This window comes from Filicampus tigris, chromosome 10 (assembly GCF_054856515.1).
Source record: "Filicampus tigris isolate MCC_2025a chromosome 10, RoL_Ftig_1.0, whole genome shotgun sequence".
Taxonomy (NCBI): Eukaryota; Metazoa; Chordata; class Actinopteri; order Syngnathiformes; family Syngnathidae; genus Filicampus; species Filicampus tigris.
In genome coordinates, this window is record NC_141226.1 from 3,955,973 (window position 1) to 3,978,187 (window position 22,215).

At 40.3% G+C, this 22,215-nt stretch overlaps 1 protein-coding gene across 8 annotated transcripts in view; it reads right to left on the reverse strand.

Moving 5' to 3' along the window:
* The window catches only part of astn1 (astrotactin 1), a 454,796-nt gene that overhangs the window by 230,264 nt on the left and 202,317 nt on the right, over positions 1-22,215 (reverse strand). For all 8 annotated transcript variants that reach the window (XM_086042243.1, XM_086042247.1, XM_086042246.1 and 5 more), the window contains 3 exons: positions 20,822-20,988; positions 18,590-18,784; positions 3,246-3,373 (listed from right to left, as the gene is read on the reverse strand). In XM_086042243.1, the coding sequence (XP_085898369.1) occupies positions 3,246-3,373; positions 18,590-18,784; positions 20,822-20,988 (490 nt within the window). The remainder of the gene's footprint in view (positions 1-3,245; positions 3,374-18,589; positions 18,785-20,821; positions 20,989-22,215) is intronic.

A 22,215-nucleotide genomic window follows, 5' to 3' on the forward strand; every position in this document is an offset into this window, starting at 1 on the left:
AATCCCATCAGTTCATGATGGTTGACCAGGAGCAGTGAGTGGAATGAAGCTGTAGGTTGTTAACTTGTTAGCTTGACTCGCTAGGTGCTATGTGCTTGGGGTGGGTTCTAAAATTAGAGTGCTCTAATTGTTTTTTATGGCATTTGTGGCTGATTTTATTTTCCACATCACTTTAACGAAATAGATGCCCATGGGCGTCAGCAAGTTAAACGTGTGTTCAAATAGCATGCCACAGTTTTAGCAGTATAGCTAACTAAAAGTTAAAAATTGTGAACTATTACTTAAAACTTTGTTTGTCCAGTTAATGCAGATTTAATCATGGCACATTTGATTTCAGTGGTCTGAAATTTACACCAATTCATGTCAACCAGAGTGACTTAAAGAGGGAAGTCTACCACAACATATTTTTTTCAAGAATATGTTCTATGCTAGCCCACTAGTTGAAACAAGGGATTCTGATAAATATTGCGCTTGTGGAATAAGAGTAAGAATAAGAGTTAATCCACCCGTTTTTAGCCATATCTGGGGGCGGCCATTTTGTTACTTCTGTCAATTAAAAATAACATCACAACTACTCAGGGCTCAGGTAACGACGAATCACGGCTGACCTGTTTTCTGAAGCTCAGCCGTGATTGGCCGTTGCCTGAGCCCTGAGCAGTTGTGATGACATTTTCAGTTGACAGAAGTGACAAAATGGCCGCCCGGGAGATGGCTAGATTTTGCTGCTTAACTCATATTCCACAAACACAATATTAGTCAGAATGCCATGTTTCAACTAGTGGGCCTGCTGGGAATATATCCTTGAAAAAAAATGTATTTGGGTAGATTTCCACTCTAAGCCTATTAATTACGCTGATTTTAAAATTAAATATCAATGCCTGATAACTATAATACAAAGACTTTTGATAAAGATTGAAACAGAATATGGACTGCTTATCACTACTCACTACTAGGAAAACACTGCTCACGCATTCTGGCGATGACATACATACAATGCATATATCCATCCATTATCTGTACCGCTTATCCTCACAAGGGTCGCGGGGCGTGCTGGAGCCTATCCCAGCTGTCCTTGGGCAGTAGGCGGGGGACACCCTGAATTGGTTGCCAGCCAATCGCAGGGCATACAATGCATATAGGAAAGTTTCATTGCAACTAACTGTTTTAACACAATCTATTTTGAGCAATGAGTAAAAATCCCTTACTAATCACTATTGTCACATGAAACAATTGTTTTGCAATATGTTAGCCAGGCTATGAACTCAACTAATACAAGTGTTATGCCTGAGGCGCCACTGGGTGCAATCATGGAGTGAACACTTGTCAACTTTCATGAGACATTTATGTGATACTTGGATCATTTTTGACAAGGTGGTGGAACAGCATGTCGCTTATTGAGGAACATAACTATAAAAGGGCTTGGGGCTAGTGCTTCTTTTTCCCCCAACTTTCAACATGGAAACAGTGCCACAGTGAATAGTCAATGTTACATTCTGTATTTGTCTGTGAACGTTATTAATAAACGGTATAATCTGGGACTTTTCAAAATTTGTTTCAGTTAATAAAATAGCTGTTAATTGTGCTAAACTGTGTATTATATATGACAATTCTATGATTAGAGCACATCATTGCACATGTTTGTGTCCTTGGCATTTTATTTGGAGAAAGGGAAGACAGGTCATCTTGAGGTAGTGAGCACCAAATCAAAAGTGATAACTATTCTCTCTCTAAACAATTGGGGGTGGGACTGCCAAATGTGACGCAAGACTTTGGCATAGTTCAAATGCTTCTTAAACATCAGAAGACGGGTACCACTGATCGCAAGCAAGAATAAAATGTGATGAGAATAATGGGGCATCGGCACAGAAACAATGCTCACTACAATATCACCAATTATAAAGTAAAACAAGGAATGTGCGCCATCTTCCACACCGCTTATCCTGTACAAGGTCGCGGGGAGGTGCTGGAGCCTATCCCAGCTGACTATGGACAAAAGGTGGACTACACCCGGAACTGGTCGCCAGCCAATCGTAGGGCACACACAGACGGGAACCGATCCCACGGTGCCCGCACACAACTCAGGCGTGTGTACCACTACACTATCAGCGACTCTAACCAGGAATGTAAACTTTCCAATTTTTATATGTTTTATCTTTTAGGCAACTGCTCTACTGAAAAGTGTACCCAAAGTAAACAAGTGCAGCACGGTCGGCTTGGTCGCTTTTGCAAATCAGCCACACAGATGTGTGGTACATGCATTTCTGTCCAGGCTACTCAGCACAAAATGGCCAGCTCAACAAGCAGTCAATAATAATAAATACATGTGAGGCTACTTGCAACCTTTCTCGGCACAATTGTCACTGTCACCCGCCCTCAAAGATACAGGTGTGTAAACATTTTACTGTGGTTAGTGTTTAACTTAGTGCACTGTTTTCTCCATCTTTATCGAGTCAAGGCATGCACCCAGGTTACATTAGAAAAAAAATCATGGCAATCTATAACAAAAAGTATGAATACTGAATGTTCTGTACTGATGTACTGATGTTCTCGTTTCAGTTTACTTCATGTGAAACCTGGGCCTTTTCCATTCAACACAAAGCTGATTTACTGGCAGGAAACCTTTACTTAAGAATTGCAACAGGTTTATTATACCTTCTGCCATCTAATGGAAAGGAATTTTGTTGTGCTACTTGTCTCTATATGTTGCTTGCATAGGTAGAAGCACTGAGATATGCAGTATTTGTAATTGATTAATAATTTGGGGACAAAGTAAATTAAATTGGATATTTCTCCAGTACAACTCTGATGATCCATCTAAGCACACCGGCTCACATCGGCTTAGTGACTAACTTACATTTATATTTTTATGACCAATAGGAATATTGGAATGCTTCCTACAACATTTCTGTGCAGTTATGATGATGTCAATGGTTCTACACTGAAATGGATTGCGTTTGACACTAAAGGTTCCACTGTATTCTCAAATGTTCTGTCATCATTGGAGAGATACTTAAGGTCAACTGTTGCCAGATAAATTAATAATAAAATGTACAGAGACATCAAGATAGGTATTTGACTTGCTCCTGAATGAAAGCAGCTACCTTCTTGTTTCACGATTAAACTGTCTTTAAAACATGGTTAGTTTGTGCTGCTGTGGAAATAATGAAACCAAAGAGTTGACTTCTGATTCCACCAACTGAAGATTCCTGTCACTAGTGGTTCTTGTTCGGTAAGAAAATTCTTACCTGTGAGGTATTCTGGGTCGGGCACAGGGTCTGAAAGGTCCTCGTGACACTGAACTTCTGTTGGCACAGATGCCACTACCATGCCATCTGGAAGCTGCTGCTCAATACCTCGAGCAAAGTTTTTCTGTCTGGTAAGAGGGCAAAAAAAGAAGTCCTCTTTAGAGGGAATATAATGTATCACAAATATGAGTGGTAACGGACAAGGCATAGAATAATGGCACTAGACAAAAAAAAACTCAACACTGATGAGTCAACAAATTCAATTACAAATTAGGACTGAAGAAGGTGTCTCTAGGGAATATATAGGGACACATTTTAACACAAGCTGTTGATGGTCATCTTATGCATGTATTTCAAACCAAATCATGGAAAAGAATAAAACATGCAGACATTTTCTTCATCTCAGTTTAATAATATGCTTGTAGGAAAAGGCTGAAAGAGGCCCTTCCATCATAATGCAATTTTTTGTATGTTTTATGCATAACATACGTATATTAAAATCAGTCTGTGACATGGTTTGAAGTTCCCATTTCTGCAGTTAGTAATTTGTATGCAATAGCCTTTGAAAGCCAAAAGCAGGCAGAAATGAGTGGGTTGGCATTTGTTGCCCTTGTGACGTAGCATCATGACTCATTATCAAAGGACATGCCCACTTTGTGCTTGTGTCATGCCCACTCAACTCAGAAAAATGGCTGATGGTGACATGCACATTTAAAATAAACTGCTTCAAATTATTTTGGAGGAACTCCAAATTATTGCGGAATCAGAGTTGTGTTGTACTGGGTACATTTTGTGGACGACGGCTTTGTCAAGTCAACCGTTCTTTCACACATGCTACAAATAACTTTCCTGGTTTGAAGCTACTTAGCGACACATACACTCACATTGGTGTATATTCCCCAGTGGAGGCTGTGATGGTTGTGTACTGGTATCAGTCTTAAAGTAGTAGTCAACCCAAACATATTTTTATCAAGAATATGTTCTATGCAGGCTCATTAGTTAAAACAAGGCATTCTGATAAATATTGTGTTTGTGAAATAATAGTTAATCCACCCTTTTTAGCCCTCTGTAGGGGCGGCCATTTTGTCACTTCTGTCCACTGAAAATGACATCACAAACGCTCAGGACTCAGCTAATGACCAATCATGGCTCAGCTTCAGAAAACAGGTGAGCTGTGATTGGTCATTATCTGAGCCCTGAGCGTTTGTGATGTCATTTTCAGGGGACAAATGTGACAAAATGGCCGCCCCTGAGATGGCTAAAAACGTGTGGATTTTTCTGATTAACTCTTATTCCACAAACACAATATTAATCAGAATGCTGTGTTTCACCTAGTGGACCTGCATAGAACATATTCTTTCGTTCTTTCGTTTCGTTATACTTCCCCTTTAACGATTAATCGCATTTGTAATATAATCGGGATTTGAAAAAAATTGATTTTGCCTGTGGTTTACATTGTCATTACTTTGCTGAGCAGAGGACGTGAAGCTAACGAACGCTAACCTAACCTGCAGTGCTAGCTTTCCGCTTCGCTAGCTTTCAGCTTTTTAAAATGCTTGATCTTTTTCACAACAAAACTTCCCATGTATGGAAAAAATAATCTCACCATGTACGTGTGCAGTGCATTTTGTGATGTTTTGGCTGCTGTGTGTGTGAGGAAGGGTCTGTAATGGTTGACTTTGATTTGCGTGTCTCCAAAGTTTGAGCACACACATGCACACACAGAAGATAGTGTGTTGCTACTGAGCCATGACAAATAAAAAAGGCATCCGTGCAATGTCAAGCGGTCAAATATTAAGAGGATGAATTCGGCCCTATGTTTCAGACCATAAGACAGTCGAAAAGATGTTTAATGATGAGACGCTGCTGAGCGGTAATGCCTGCTGGTGCTTATTCATCAGTGAAACAGAAAGATATTACATCATAAATGGGCAATATCTTACATTTCCTACCAGTTGCCGTGTGTGATGTTACTAACTAGAGATACATATATGTTTATACATGTATGTTTTATTCATTTAGTCGTATATATGATGAGTTGAGTAAGTGATTTAAGAAGGGCAGTCTGCGTTTACATCATGTTTCATGTTTCATGTTTCATGAAATGAAGTGATATGTAGGGAGTGGTAGAGCCACTGAATTATTGCTTACCGGTCTATATGACAAGTTGAGTGATTAAGACGTGCAGTCCATGTTTACGTATTGTATCATGTTTCATGAAACAAAGTGATATGTAGGAAGTGGCAAAACTACAGATTTTGTTTGCATTGTTGTAATCTGAATTTAAGTGTGTGCCTTTACAGTATAGTATATACAGTACTTATGTTTACACCACACCTTGTCACGGTGAACGCTTGCCAAACTGCACGTCCAATTATTTAGTGAGTTTATACCTTTAACGAAGAGGTCATGATTTCTTGACATTTTGATGGGTGTGGCTGTATGTATGAGACAAACTGATCCAACAATACATTTTTGTCACACCAAAGGGCACATGCTCACACTACTCGAGGCTTCTATTTGCTCTCTTTCATTTTCTTGTAGCTCTGGACTGCCTAATGGAAACAGTTGGCAGGGGCCACAAAGCAAAACCATTTTTCCCACAAAAGTCTTTTGTCTCAGATGAATAAAATATTAATGTGTAAAAATTGATTTAGCTTGACTTGGAAGTACTGTTTAAAATGAACAAAAATGTGTATTTGTGTCACATTACCTGATATATAGAAATACATCCATCCATCAATTATCTATACCACTTGTCCTCACAAGGGCGTGCTGGAGCCTATCCCACCTGTCATCCGGCAGTAGGCAGGGAACACCCCGAACTGGTTGCCAGCCAATCGCAGGGCACACAGAGACAAACAAACACACACCTAGGGGCAATTTAGAGTGTCCAATCAACCAACCATTCATGTTTTTAGAATGTGGGAGGAAACCGGAGTACCCGGACAAAACTCACACAGGTACGGGGGGAACCTGCAAACTCCACAAAGGAAGGCCCACGACCTCTGAACTGTGGGGGGGACGTGCTAACCAGTCGACCGCTGTGCCGCCCCATAGAAATACATTTAAAAGTGAAAGATTGGTTAAAGCGGAAGTCATTTGGTTAAAGAATATGTTCAATGCAGGTCCACTAGTTGAAATACAGCATTCTGATTAATATTGTGTTTGTGGAATATGAGTTAAAGGGACGGTGGCCAGCGATGGCCATGTTTTCACTAAAAAGTTCATTTTATATATTTTTTGATCAGGAAAATGAAAAGAGTTGTCATTTTCTATTTTGTATAAATTGTATAAATTTTGGAGAAATTAGGAAATAACTGACTCCATGAATAACACCCCTTGTTAACGCCCCCTAGCGTTCTATCCCTGTTCGGCCGGAGTCGCGGGAGTAGCTGATTCCAAACTCTCGATTGGAAATCATTGCACTTTCATTGCTTATAACGTCCAAAAACGGCGATCAATTAGCACCAAAATCTATGTGGACATCCTTACTAATGACCACTTCAACATATCAAAAGGATTAACCTCTCCGTGGCTAATTTATATGAGAATGAGGAAATGTGGAGGTGAGCAGAGCTACATAGACTTGGACCAGCGCACACTGCTTCTTTGCTTAAAAAACAAAACAAAACAAAAAAACACTGATTCTTTGCTTATCACGGTTAGGACGGGCATTAAACACCAGTCAGGATATTTACAGAGACTGAAGTGGAAATGAGTAGACGTGCACATTTATTTGGATGAGGAATGGCCCCAGTTTTACGACCGACAACACGCCATCCAATTTGGAACGTAAACACCCGAAAAGGTACGTTCCTACACTCGGTTGTGGAGTCAGCCTCGGTGGAACTTTTTGTTCGCTGAACATTGACGCATGTTCGATGAGGGCTTACCTCACTCTCTGGCGGCTCTCTGTCTGACAACACACACGACTGCTTGGGAGGCGACCCCGCAACGTGAAGATCGACGCAGGCTGGACGCAGAGTAAGGAACTAATATTCTTCTGCTAACAACTTTTGTTTTAATGACCTGAAGCTAGTTGTTACTATTAGCCGTCTCATTATCCTACCTTTAGCCGGGTAGAGAAGAGGGCGGCGTAAAGCTCCAATCTGCCTGCTGTTGCTGCAAGCCACCGTCTCCCCCCGAGAGTTGACACGATTTTAGCGTCGCTCAATGTCCGAAATATAACCAGTCGAGGTTCGTGTGTGCATTCATGCTCTTGTCCGCTTCAGCTTGTGTAAGTGGAGAAGCGATCGCCACGGTTTTTTTGATTTTGTGGAGGTGATCATGATGAGATCACGTTTTATGTCAATAAATCCAAACTAATGTGCAGAACACTTTTATACTTTCACAGGTTGAAGTGGACAAGAGTAGTAACGTGCCTTTTCATTTTGGTGGCGATTGGTCACCGTTTTAGACAACAGAACTGACAAAGCGAGCAATATTACCATGCTTGGCTCCCTCCCGTGACGTGGACAGCAGAGACCCAAAACATAACGTAAGCCACACCCCAAAAAGTGGTGGGGAAATTTGTTGTAAACCTAATCACAAAAATAGCCCTTAAATCACTACAGATTCTTTTGAGGTGGGCATTTTAGTACTAATGTCATTTTTACATGCAAACCTCCTATTATATAAGTGCCAATGTTAAGCTCACCCAAGTGTCCCTTTAAGCAACACAATCCACCTGTTTTTAGCCATCTCTGGGGGCGGCCATTTTGTCACTTCTGTCGACTGAAAATGACATCACACACTCTCAGGGTTCAGATAAAGACCAATCATGGCTCAGCTTCAGAAAACAGGTGAGCTGCGATTGTCGTTATCTGAGCCTTGAAGGTCTGTGATGTTCTTTCCTGTCAACAGAAGTGACAAAATGGCCGCCCCCAGAGATGTCTAAAAACGGGTGGATTTTGCTGCTTTTCTCATTTCATATTAATCATAATGCCTTGTTTAAACTAATGGGCCTGTATAGAACATATTCTTGAAAAAAGTATATGTTTGGGTCGACTTCCACTTTAAGTGCATTTTGATTGCTATGTATGGAAACTTCTCTTCAAATGTAGGGCCACAACTCCACCACCTTTTTAAAAAGTAAAATCATATTGTAAAATATATATGTATATGTCATCTTTTGATCATCACTGAATGACGGAGGCAGATGTTTTGTGCAACTCCAGGACACGGGGGTATTGGACTTTGAAGAGATGCCAGCAATCATCACAGAGAGGTTTTTCTTGCTATGCTTCCATCTGTCTCATTTCTCAAACAATTTATCTCAAAGGCTAACAGACTCATTTCAACAAGGACACAATGATGTTAAAAAGTTCTTACCATTGACCTTTATTGAAGCTGCAAGACAGGACATACAACTTCTATTTTTGCCACCAACATCTTCAAAATTCACTCAATAATGGGTGAACTTGTTTCAGTCAATATTCCCAAAATAACCACACACATTATTTTGTATTCATTATTGTTTGACTAAAAGGATTAACTGATGACCTTGATTCAACTTGAAGTTCAGGCCAAATTTTGAGTATGCAATAAACACATTAAGATGTGGGGTTTTGGAGTATACAGTATGTTATATGCACATTATTTTGGAATGTGCATACTATATCAGGTGTACTGATTAATGCATAAGCTACCAGTTTGATACACACTTATGAAATAACAAATTTGATCAAATAACCTTGAAATATGGCGGCACGGTGGTCGACTGGTTAGCACGTCCGCCTCACAGTTCAGAGGTCGTGGGTTCGTTCCCGGCTCCGGCCTCCCTGTGTGGAGTTTGCATGTTCTCCCCGTGCCTGCGTGGGTTTTCTCCGGGCACTCCGGTTTCCTCCCACATTCCAAAAACATGCATGGTAAGTTGATTGGATACTCTAAATTGCCCCTAGGTGTGATTGTGAGTGCGGATGTTTGTCTCTGTGTGCCCTGCGATTGACTGGCAACCAGTTCAAGGTGTCCCCCGCCTACTGCCCAAAGACAGCTGGGATAGGCTCCAGCACGCCCCGCGACCCTTGTGAGGAGAAGCGGTACAGATAATGGATGGATGGATAACCTTAAAATATGTTATGAATAATTTATTACACTTATCGATGTGAAAATATTGATGTACAATTGTACTTCATCGAAATTGTAGAAAAAATGCTTTTATTTGTGAAAAACTGTAATGCAAACCCAGCTTATGACATTTCCAGGAAATCGGATTGTCCTCATGTGGTTCTTGGGGGAAAACTGGTGCCCAGAGGGACCATGTTGGTGAATAATGATATATACAGTGCATCCAGAGAATACTGACATTAAACAAGCCTGGACACAAATGAACTTAATATTTTGTTGTAAAACCTTTTGAGTCAATTAATGCAATATAATTATTTTTTTTTAACTTCCCAAGTGACTTTGACACCTCGCAACAGGTGTTTAGGCCCACTCTTCATGAGCAAACTGATCCGGTTGGTTTGAGGGGGAGTTCTCCAGACAGCATGTTTCAGCTTCTTCCAGAGATGTTCAATGTTTTTGGATCAGGGCTCATAGAAGGCTTCAGAATAGTCCAGTCTTTTACTCTCTGACTGTTTTAAGATATGATTCGCTCACTAACCTGTTGCAAGATCAAAAAGACCAAAGCTTTCTGAAACAAGAAGCACCTGTCCCTCTTGAATACCTTCGTAGTTTTGCTATTTCCAGTAGTTGGCAGTCCTTCATTACCAACAGAAGGTCTGTCAGTCCATCACTGACGGAATCCCATTTTGCGGGCGGACTGACGCCTGACGAAAACTTTGAAACACTGACAGAATAAGCGCCAGACCAAAGCGATTTTCTGCTGTGATCCAAATCGTCACTACCCCGAAAAGCAGAGACAACCTTTGGCAAACAATGTTTTGCGGCACACATTGGCATGTAGCCCCGTCTGCATTACAGACATTTTTGAGTAACTGTGCTGCATCGTATCAGTAGCCTGGCAGCGTTCATAATCAAAGATTGTGTGGCAAGCTCTCCTCTTCCACGTTGCAGTTTTAACTTGTTTCAAAAGTTTCAGCTTGTTCCAAAAGAAATTTCTGTGTTGTGGATGGGGCTTTAGTATTCCAACCCACATTTGATCAAGTGAAGTCATTGCATAAATTGTTTTTCACGGCATTTCTCTCGGCTTTTTAAAATATTTTTTTACTGATAGTTGTAAAACAGCTATGAGCAGCTGTAAATTAGCGATGACAAACACACAGATAAAATAACCATGACGGAGTGACGCTCTGACGACTGACGGACTGGGCCCGCCTGAACTAAAACTTGACTGATTATGACAGACTGCCCACTTGCAAATGACGAATGACTGACCTGCGACATGTACTGACACGCCCACTACTGGTGATTTGATTGTATCTTGCACAGATTCAAGACACCCTGTGCCAGATGCAGCAAAGCAGCGCCATTACAACATAGCCTGCTCCATGTTTCACAGTAAAGGTAGTGCTATTTTATGATGTGCTTCATTTTTGCCTCTGTGCCTTGCCCAAAGGTTCCAGTTTTGTTTCATCTATCCATAGGATATTCTGCCAGAAGCTTTGTTACTTGCCAACATGCAGTTTGGATATGTTTTGTATGATTTTAAGTGGTGTCCTCCTTGGATGGCTCCCATGATGGATCAAACAATGACAGACGGTGTCACCTGACACTAATGTACTTTGACCTTTGAGTCAATTTTTAGTTTATGTGATAGTTGTTCTGGACTCTTTTGTTACCATTGGCATTTTCTGTTTCTTCAATTTTCCTCCTACATCCGAGGGGATGGCTATAGCCATGTAGATCTTAAATTTCTGAATAATATGTGTCACAGCAACATCAATATGCTTGGAAATGGTGTTTTAGTATTTACCTTTAACTTGCTTATCTATAAATTTCTTTAAAATCTGCTGAGACATTTCTCACCTTCACTTCATCTGGTTCATGTTTAGTGTGTGTACACACCATGTTACAAAAAAAGCCCAGGGACTATGTCACCCTATAAATCAGCCAACTGACTGCTTGACAAGTTTGAAGACACTTGTGATGCTAATTAGAGGAAGCACCTTGGTTAAACAAATGCCTGTGTTCAATCTTCTGCTGCTCTTTTCGAGTGGTTCCATTATTTTTGTCCAGGCCTGTTTCATGAGTTTGTTTTTTAAAATAATTTGATAAAACAACAATTAAAAAAACAATGCCTGATTTTCTCTCGTTATTTATGTGTGTGTGTGTGTGTGTGTGTGTGTGTGTGTGTGTGTGTGTGTGTGTGTATATAAAGCCCCTTATCCACTGCAGGAACCTTTGGAGGAACGTTGCACTTTACGCTGGTAAAGTGGTTCCGCTTTTTTTTTCCACACGAAACATTTTCCAGGTAACGGATTGGCCCGGGGCAATTCCTGGGGCCATTTCGGCCCTGCAAGCGACCAGGGCCATTGTGGCCCACCAGGAACTCTTCCCGGGGGCGGGCTGCGCTGAAGAACGCCGATTGGTCGGTCGAACTTGGGGATGTGTTGTTCACAACGCCATTAGCCTGGATTCGTGTGCCGTCGCTGTGCTCGCTCATCCAATATTTCAAAGGTTAAGGAAAAGTGAATGAATATCTAGACGGACGAATATGTGCAGGCCCTTCTGAGCATTTTGGCCGACAAAGACATCCAACCCAACTTTGAATCGGCGACAAGGAGCGACCAGTGTCCACCATCTTATTACTGCCGAGCAAGGCGAGTTTAAACTGTTCGCACGGCAAAACAAGGCCATGGAAGATGTAAAGGTAAAACAAAACGAATGAAATGCTCACGGGTCACAACAGCCGGCCGGAGTGGAAATGACCGTCGAGTGAGCAAATTGTACGATCAACTAGACGCCATGGGTCGCGTTCTTGGACACCAGAGCAATGGATTCTGCTGTGGTGCTACTGACGAAGTTAAACACGAAATACTCAGGAATACTTGGAATATTGTAATTTAGTTACCTGTTGTAGTAATTTCCAGCAGAAACACAGATTGTGCATGTACACTGAAAATTGTTAGCTGTTCAAAGTCTCACCACTGAAGTATTCATAAAACAGGATAGTGGATTTACTGTATTTACAGAAAGTATATTCGTTTTGTAAGCTACTGTAATACTCAGTTTAAAAATAAAATATTGTGTTTACATACAGGGAAAAATGTACCTAAATAATGAAACATTGCATTGCATTGCATGAATAACTTCTACCTCAAATAAATGTTAAAAATAAAATGCAAACATAAGACTTAAATTACAGGCCCATATAATCTAATCGTGAACTCTGACCTTTTTTGGGCATGTATTTTTGATTTAGAGCTGTTTTGGATGGATATTTTGAGACAGTTTCAAGTGAAGAAATCATGAGCCGTCAACATCTGCCACACAGAAGAACAGTGTCTCCTGCAACTCAAGCATCGCCAGTCCTGGTAAATTTTATTTTACAATAACTTGTAGAGCATTTAAATTATTTACTGTTACTCATTTTGCTTTTGGATGTCAAAATGTCAGCGGAAAAGGAGCCCAATCAATTCTTCCCGGCTCCTGGATTTGCTGCGCTGCTGTTTCTGAGGCATGGAGGTAAAATACCTTTTATACTCACAGAAATACATTGTGGCTTTATTTAGTTTGGCACCTCTTGCAGCAATTTTCAGTAGCATTTTTTAGTTACTTATAGCAATAACAGGCTGATGCCAAAGGTCAGGCTCTGCCTCCTCAACATAGCTTCCACCTTTATAAACTCAGGTACAGTACTCATGAAAAAAATAAAATATTGCATGTTAAATAAAACACTGCACCTGAATTAATATATTTAAAAAAAACAACTGTTGAACATAAAATGCAAATGTCCGCATAAATCACTGACTTATATCCACTAATACTAAACTATGACATTTTTCTGCACGTTTTTTGATTAGCAGCTGTTGCACATGCTGAAGAAGTTTCCAATGCAGGGACAAGTGTGAGCTCTCCGTCAGGCTACCAAGAAGCAACCCTCATCCAGCGTTTGCCCGTGCCAGTAAGATGTTTCACTTACAGTAGCTTGTAGGACAATTCCGTTATTAAATATGCGTTTCTATCATCATCAATAGGAAACCGCGTAGGGGATGGGACCTTGGATTCAATTACAGAAATGGAAATCACAAGCCAGGAGTTCACAGTGGCAGAAAATGACATGTGGCAAGCCAGACACTTCTCCAAGTTGCGAACGATGCCGAGTTGGTCCGGGTGCAAGACTAGAAAATTCAGCCCGGCTTCTGGCTGTGTTTATTTTGTCTTTTAATGTGCACAAATAAAACGTTGAAAATGTATATCTTTTTTCTCCAAAACTTCACGCTGCTGCAATTAAAAACTCCATAAGAGCTGTCAATGAAGACATGTATTTATTTCATTTATTTAACTTTTACTTATCCAGGTATGTTATTTGCAAAGATGACCAGCCTACAGATAGCAGATTAAAACATGGCAAAATAAAAGCAAATACATATACTCATATATGCTACAAATAGGTTCAGCTATTATGTGTATTAGGGAAAAACTTTTTCATAAAAAATAAAAAAATACATATATAAATCACTGCCTTATCGAGATAAAGGGTAAATAAAAAGATATGTTTACACAAGCATTAAGCAACAATACTTTTGCTCTGATTTTCATGTTGACACATTTGAATATTGATTGTGTATTTTAAAGTTACCCAATATTAAACTTAGATGAATAATATGCTGTCTTTAAATGTCACTTAATTATTCTCTACCTGCAATTTGATGTTGATGTAGGGTGTCAGTAATGAGTAGGGAAGCAACATCTCCCACTGATGTGTCATCAGTCTCATTTGCATAATTTACCAAGAACTATGAGATGGTGTGGAAATGCAAACCACCTGGGCCACAGGAACTTGTGTTACCAGGAACCTATATTACCAGGAACTAAAATGTTCCTGGGCTATTTGGTGGAAAAGGGGCTCTTGTGTGTGTGTGTATGTGAGTGTGTGCGTGGGTGCGCGCGCAAGTGTGTCCACACCCTGAATGTGGAACAGTGGACCACGTTTACATCCTCAAGAAGGGTCCTTGAATTTGCATGGGAGTTCACCGGATGAATTTCCATGTGTCTTGTGGACTTGCGACCGTGTTCCGAGGAGAGTGCTGTGGGGGGAGTGTTGGATACCAGAAAGCCTTGTATGTGCTCTCTGATCCCAGTATGATCTCAGAGTTTGGTCTGCATTGCCAGAAGTCAGTCTAATTGGTTTGCAATGACCTAATGATCTGGGCCTCAACGATTTCATCTGCAACTGGCTATTGGACTTCATCATCAGCTGCACCCAACACTTGCCTGGACACATTTCCCTATTCCCTTGATGCCCCTTTTCGGCCCCCAACATTTAAAAAAAAAACAAATTGAGCATGTGTTTCTTTGGAACAGTCGGTCAGTGGCCTTATAACGGTAAAATAATACCGTTAATTTATCATTTTTAATAATATTTTTTTACGAATATGGGCGGGGGGTCGCGGCCGGAAGGGTACCCAGGTCAAGGGTGGAGGTGCCCACCTCTGGTTATCATATTATGTTACTAACAACCAAATAAACCATATAGAGCAAACTTCAATACAGTCGGAGTTCCTTTTAAGGACTTTAACTTCAAGAGAATAGTTAACTAAAATAAGTTGACATCAGGTGTGTTATGATTGTAGTGTTGACATTTATGTTTTTATTATTGTACTAATGAACTTGCTTGAATGTTAAGTTTATCACTTACAGTAACTCTGTATAAAAATTTAAAAAAAAGTATGATCACTAAGTAATTGATAACAGAGAAACAATGATATGCCGTGGATGGACAAAGTGAGGTGGACCACCTTCACACATCAGGATTTTGTGTGTTTTTTGGAGAGGGTGATAAAAAACTCCAGAGAATAGATCCAAAAACATGGAGCCCCAGACATGATTTGATTTTTTAATTATTATTATTTATTTATAGCCATAATATAAATGATATATGGACTCACAATTATGTTTGACCATGAAACAGTTTAATGAGTGGACAAAATACAAATTTGTGGGTTAATTTAACAACTTTGACATCTAAATGGTGTGCACCTTTACTGAAGACTGAATAGATTGGCAAGTGTCATTTAGAATTGTATTCTCATGAATAGCCTACAATGTACGGTCAGTTTTATCAGAATGTCTTTGTATCTTTGTATTTGACTGTGATATCCGCATTTGTTTATTACTGGTCTCTACCTTCCCATTTACATAAAAGTAGCTCTCGATTTGCTTACACAATTATTGAACAGGGAGCTATAAATTTGTATTGAATGGCCACAAATTAGCATTTGGTGCACACGTTTACAGTATGTTGTTTCTAGAGTAATTAAAAAAAGTTCCACGTGCCCACTTTGACTTTGAGCATCTGCCCCTCCAAAGGTCTCTGCACACCACTGACGGTTAGAGCACACACAGCCACACACACCTGCACAACCGCACACAAACGCACGTGCACACACACGCACGCACCCCCACGCACACACATGTGCGCACACGCACACACATCTGGTTCATTTTGCATACACAATATTTAACAATGGCAATGTTAAAAATTCATCAGGTCCGGTTCACTTCAGCACACTGAATCCTGGATGGATTTTATTTATTCACTGCCATGTCTTATAAATTAGAACTTCCATTAGAATTCCTCTCAAAAGGTCTGCCTTCCTCTTTCATCACCAAGGAAGCGTTTGGCACTCTTCAAAGTATGTTTTAATGTTCCATTCACAAGCACTTTCAAATAAGATTAGAGCATTTGAGGTTTATATTCTTGATATCAACTTTACTGTTTCATCCATCATTCTTTCATTCTCCGTCTCTCTCCCTCCATTGCATTGCATGATGAGAGTCTGAGTAAGCAGAGTTGCTGAATGAGTGTGACTTTAAAAGCAAGTGTTAGGCACATGCAGTTTGCCAACAGCTCACAAAAACAGGGTTCTGGCTCGGGACGAGATTGCATTTGTTCACATTCACACTCAGATCCAACCACCTTGCAAAATGGAGCACAACATCTGAAACTCGGATGACCTGATTGTGGCTGCAAGCAGAGATCAGTAGAATCTTAAGACCCTGAGCCTGTAGTGGAGCCAGGGCCACTGTCATAACAAGAGTAACTGACTGGCATGCAAAATGTCTGCCCTGCAAAGCAAAATACAGGAAATTGAGGTACGCAAGGCAGTGAGGGCAAGTGAGGGCTTTTGTATCAAGCCAACATGCATGTAGCTTGTTAGCATACTCCTTGGAGGGAGGGAGCAAAAAGAAGAGGCATTATTACGTCTCCTGAAAAATGTACTGGAATCCATGGGCTGCCCCGCGAGTGCATCCAACTGTAAAAGTGCCAAACACCCCTGAGATCAAGTCGAGGCAAGGAACAAAGCTCAGAAGCCACCGAATACCATTAAAGGAATTTCAAGTTCTAAAGACTTTCCACCTTCAGGGACAGATGGGAAGCACCCTTTTATGATGATCGCATGGTACAGAGCAGTGCGACCAAGAGATGAGTGTCTTTGCTCTACCTTATCTGCTGTCGACAACTGATCTAACTGTGAATCGTAATGACGCTCCTCTATCACAATTAAGCAAGCAGCATGTGGGGATCTAGACATATGCAATTTAAGAATGCCTCCTCAGTCAAACTTTCCTTAAGGTAGTCACTCCTATAAGCATGCTAGACATAAATCCTACCCATCATCAGGCCAAAGTTTAGCCATACAAACTCTTTAGCACAGCAATACAAAATACTTCACAAAATGGTGAATCGGGTTGAGCAAAAAACACCATTAGCAAAGCAGCCATTTCAGAAAAAAATATCACTGACTCGAAATTTCCACTGTTGGTTGATGGGGAAAAATGGAGAAGTGGCATATGTCTGATATAAAAGTAACACAGCTGACACGGTCTTGGGCTGATTCGCTTTTTCAGAATCTGAATGACTTGCTGTAATTGATGGGACCAAAAATGTTGCTCTTTACCATAAAATCCTGAGGGAGAATGTTTGACCATCACTTATTAAAACAATTATGATGATGTCCAATTCAGATTTTTTGTTAAATATGATATTTGATATGGGCGGCACGGTGGTCGACTGGTTAGCACGTCCACCTCACAGTTCAGAGGTCGTGGGTTCGATCCCGGCTCCGGCCTCCCTGTGTGGAGTTTGCATGTTCTCCCAGTGCCAGCGTGGGTTTTCTCCGGGTACTCCGGTTTCCTCCCACATTCCAAAAACATGCATGGTAAGTTGATTGGACTCTCTAAATTGCCCCTAGGTGTGATTGTGAGTGCGGATGTTTGTCTCTGTGTGCCCTGCGATTGGCTGGCAACCAATGCAGGGTGTCCTCCGCCTACTGCCCGAAGACAGCTGGGATAGGCTCCAACACGCCCCGTGACCCTTGTGAGGAGAAGCGGTATAGATAATGGATGGATGGATATTTGATATACTTGTTCACATTAAAAAAACAAATACAACGTCTAATGTGAACGAACACATCCGTGATGTGACACTTATGTGCACTAAGTACAACATCATGTGGCAAAGTGTTTATATGGAAGTAAATATGGTCCCTCATGCAGCGGATCATCTTATCATCTCATATTGACAATTTGATAGGATGAGGCCATGATCTCCTCAATTCATGGAGATGTTTACTAAAGATGATGTCACGTCATGACCATAATGCTTAATAAATGAGCCGCCTGCATGGATGAATTACTACTATCACCACAAACATCCAATTTATGCTTCAAGTTCCAGGTGAGATTATATTAAAGTCAAATATAAAGTTAACAGTGTTACTCGAAACAGCTTTGCCGATTCATGGACGATTGTCAATAATCTCCCGAACACTCTTCTCTCCCCGTGGGCATACTGGGCTTTTGATGACGTATAGGTCAAACGTCTACGGATAATGTTCGCCCTGCAGATGCATTGGATACATATCTTATATATATTGACATACCAAAGAGACTGGGTTGGGTTTGAAAAAAAATTGAATTGTAGTGTTCACAGTGCATTAAAAAAATAAGATATATGCCGCATATGGGCAAAAAAAAAAATGCAATTGAGCTGCAGAGGGCTTGCATAGAACATATTCTTGGAAAAATTATGTTTGGCTTGACTTCCACTTTACGTGCATATAATCAATAATGAACCAGAGTGAACTCTAAATCATTGTCCATCATATTTACATTGTTCTGTATTTTCCTTTGTGGGATGCAATTAGTAGTAATAGTAGTAGTAGTAGTAGTAGTAGTAGTAGTAGTAGTGCTCTACTTCACATGCATTTTACCTGAATGTTGCCTTGAGGATTTGTCCAGAGGTGCTCTCTTTGGTGTGATTGTTGTAGCCATAAAAAAGGTCTCCAAACACAGTCTGGTTAGCCGGAATGTCCGTAGCTTCCCCACAGTCTATCCCATCTGAGCAGGCATCAGATAATGGCAGGCATGATCTCCCATCTGGCCCCCGCTTGTAGTCTTCAATACAGCTAGAAAACATTTTAGCGTTAATAATAATAATAATGATAATGATAATAATAATAACAATACTACTACTACTACTACTGATAACAATAATAATAATTGTTGGAAGTTTGTAGATGGAAACACAAACCAAGCCCGTTTAAAATGTGGTGGGACCGGCCTATAGGCGATTACTATTTGGTCCGCCTGGACAAATAAGCGGACGGCGGAAGGGTACCCCGGCTGTAGGTGATAAACGGACTGCAATTTTTTGTAAAATACACAGCTCTGATAAAATGAATGGATGTATGGATGATATTATTGTTACTACTACTCATATATACAGTGAGTACAGAAAGTATTCAGACCACTTGAATTTTTTACTTTCTGTGTCATTGCAGCCATTTGCCAAAACAAAAAAAAGTTCACTTTATTTCTCATTAATGTACACTCAGCCCGCCTTTCTGACAGAAAAAACAGGTATGTGTAAATCTTTGCAAATTTATGAAAAAAGAAAAACTGAAACATCTTATGGTCATAAGTATTCACACCCTTTGCAAAAAACCTTCATATTTGGTTTCACATGTTGTCCATTTCTTCTGATCTTCATTGAGATGGTTCTGCTCATTTATTGGAGTCCGGCTGTGTGAAACTGATTGGACTTGATTAGGAAAGGCACACACCTCTCTATATAAGACCATACAGCCCACAGTGCATGTAATTGTGTCTCTGTGTTAATTCTAAGCGGTATGTGTGGAGAAAACAAGGCACTGCTCATCAACTACCCAATACAATCCCTACAGTGAAACGTGGTGATAGGAGCATCATAATGTGGGGTTGGTTTTCAGATGCAGGGACAGGACGACTGGTTTCAATTGAAGAAAAGATGAATGCGGCCAAATGCAGAGATATACTGAAGGAAAACCTCTTGTAGAGTGCTCAGGACCTCAAACTGGGACCTAAGGTTCACCTTTCAAAAGAACAATGACCCGAAGCATACAGCTAAAATAATAAAGTGTGAGTGGCTTCAGAACAACTCTGTGAACGATCTTGAATGGCCCAGCCAGAGCCTTGATCTAAACCTGATTGAGCATTTCTGGAGAGACCTGAAAATGGCTGTCCACCGATGTTCACCATCCAACCTGACACAACTGGAGAGGATGCCCAAATCCAGGTGTGAAAACGTATTGCATCATTCTCAAGAAGACTCATGGCTGTACTAGCTCAAACGGGTGCTTCTACTCAATAATATGTGTCAGGGTCTAAATATGACCATAATATATTTCAGTTTTTCTTTTTTCATAAATTTGCAAAAATGTAAAAAATGTACACATTTCAGTTTTTTTCTGTCAAGATGGGGTGCTGAGTGTACATTAATGGGAATGAAAACTTTTTGGATTTCGGCAAATGGCTCAGAAAGTGAAACATTTCAAGGGGTCTGAATACTTTCCGTACCCACGGTGTATATATATATATATATATATATATATATATATATATATATATTTTTTTTTTTTAGCTGTCAAGGTTAAAGCATTAACTATGGAGATTAATTTAAATGATATAACGCACTAAAATAAATTAACTGTCAACTCAGTTGTTTTTACTTTCTGTGGCAGCTTGACCTCTGCTCACTGTGCAGCCAAACTTAGAGGAGAGTCGCTGTTGCAAAGACGGACTTTAACATAGTTTTACTTTAAAAAGTTGCTAGACAGCTCATTGGAGAAATCCTAATTAATTTGCGCACAATGCAAACCAAATTCAAATATCATATTAGTTGTACATCTTTGGTGTATCATTCAACAGTTGTACTTTAGAGGAAAATAATTGTATTCAACGATCAAAGAAAGCTATTAGAACAATCTTTGAATCACATATATACTTTTTGTACTAATTATTTTCCGCATTAATTCCAAGATTTTCGTCAAGTGAATATCGATTCCAAACTTCGTGAAAAATTGTAATTGAAAAATATGATTAATCGCAATCAATTTTTTAAAGTTTTGCAAAATAGATAGATACAATTATTAGCATAATATTTTTGAACTACAGTACTAACTTACCCACAGAACATCTGGATGTTGTAAAGAGTTGGATCATCTTCCAAAGGTGCTAGTTGCTGGAGACACAGTTGCTCACAACCTCCATTGAACCCATCAGAGCAATCAATGCCAATGTGGTGGTCATAGCACCCACTCCCATCCTTCATAGGACTCAATCCTGGGGGGCACTATAAGGGAAGCATTACAAAAAAAATCCTTCAGATTTGTTTTCATTTCTTTCTCTTTACTGATGTATTAGATAAATACAAAATGTTTCCAAATAATCACTAATCCCTGGTGAGCTAGATGAACAGACCTATTTGCGTGTGCCAGTCATCTCGCTTCTAATTAGTGCATTGGTCTGCAACGCTGTTTGGGATAAAATGCACACATCTCTTCCTAATTTAACAAATCTTGAGTAGAATTTATTAAAAACAAACAAACAAAAAAAAACATTAATGATTATCGCTGTCAAATCCGGGACCAGGGTGATCGACTGATTAGCACGTCCACCTCACAGTTCAGAGGTCGTGGGTTTGATCCCGGCTCCGGCCTCCCTGTGTGGAGTTTGCATGTCTGGGTACTCTGGTTTCCTCCCACATTCCAAAAACATCCATGGTAGGTTAATTGGATACTCTAAATTGCCCCTAAGTGTGTGATTGTGTGGTTGTTTGTTTGTCTCTGTGTGCCCTGCGATTGGCTGGCAACCAATTCAGGGTGTATCCCGCCGACTGCCCGATGACAGCTGGGATAGGCTCCAGCACGCCCGTGACCCTGTTGAGGATACGCGGTTCGGATAATGGATGGATGGATGGATGTAAATCCGGGACCATAAATTAAACACCCTGCCACAATTTGGCTTTAGCCACAGGTCCTTCAATACTAAACCAGCAGGGTTTTTAACTTCCTGGACCTGGATTTGACACCTCTGACAATGATGCATTGTCAAAATGAAATGAACGAACATTTCACAGGAAGAATCTCTGTCTTACTCTTAATGGAAAATGAAAACAATCATTTAATTCATTTTTGTTACTTTTCTATAAACTTAGTTCTTCTCCTATACTAGATTTGAAGGGACATTTTTCCTAACAAAGGCTTTGGCGCCATTTGTCATCATATTGCACAGAAAGTACCTAACTGTTTTCAAGAGAGGAATGTGGTTTTAGTGAGAAGTGTTAGAGAGCAATGGGTTTTATCTTTATAGAAGGTACACAGTTGTCTGGCATATCAAGAATAATGGAATGTTCCTTAAAATTATCTTTATGACCTATAAATCCCACGACTCCTTGAACCCACCATACATCACCAAACTCCTCCATCCCAACACCCCTGCCCGTAGGCTGCGCTCATCTAATGCCCTGCCTGCTCCCCATTCCAAACACAGACATTCGCCACAGAGTTTTCAGTGCTCC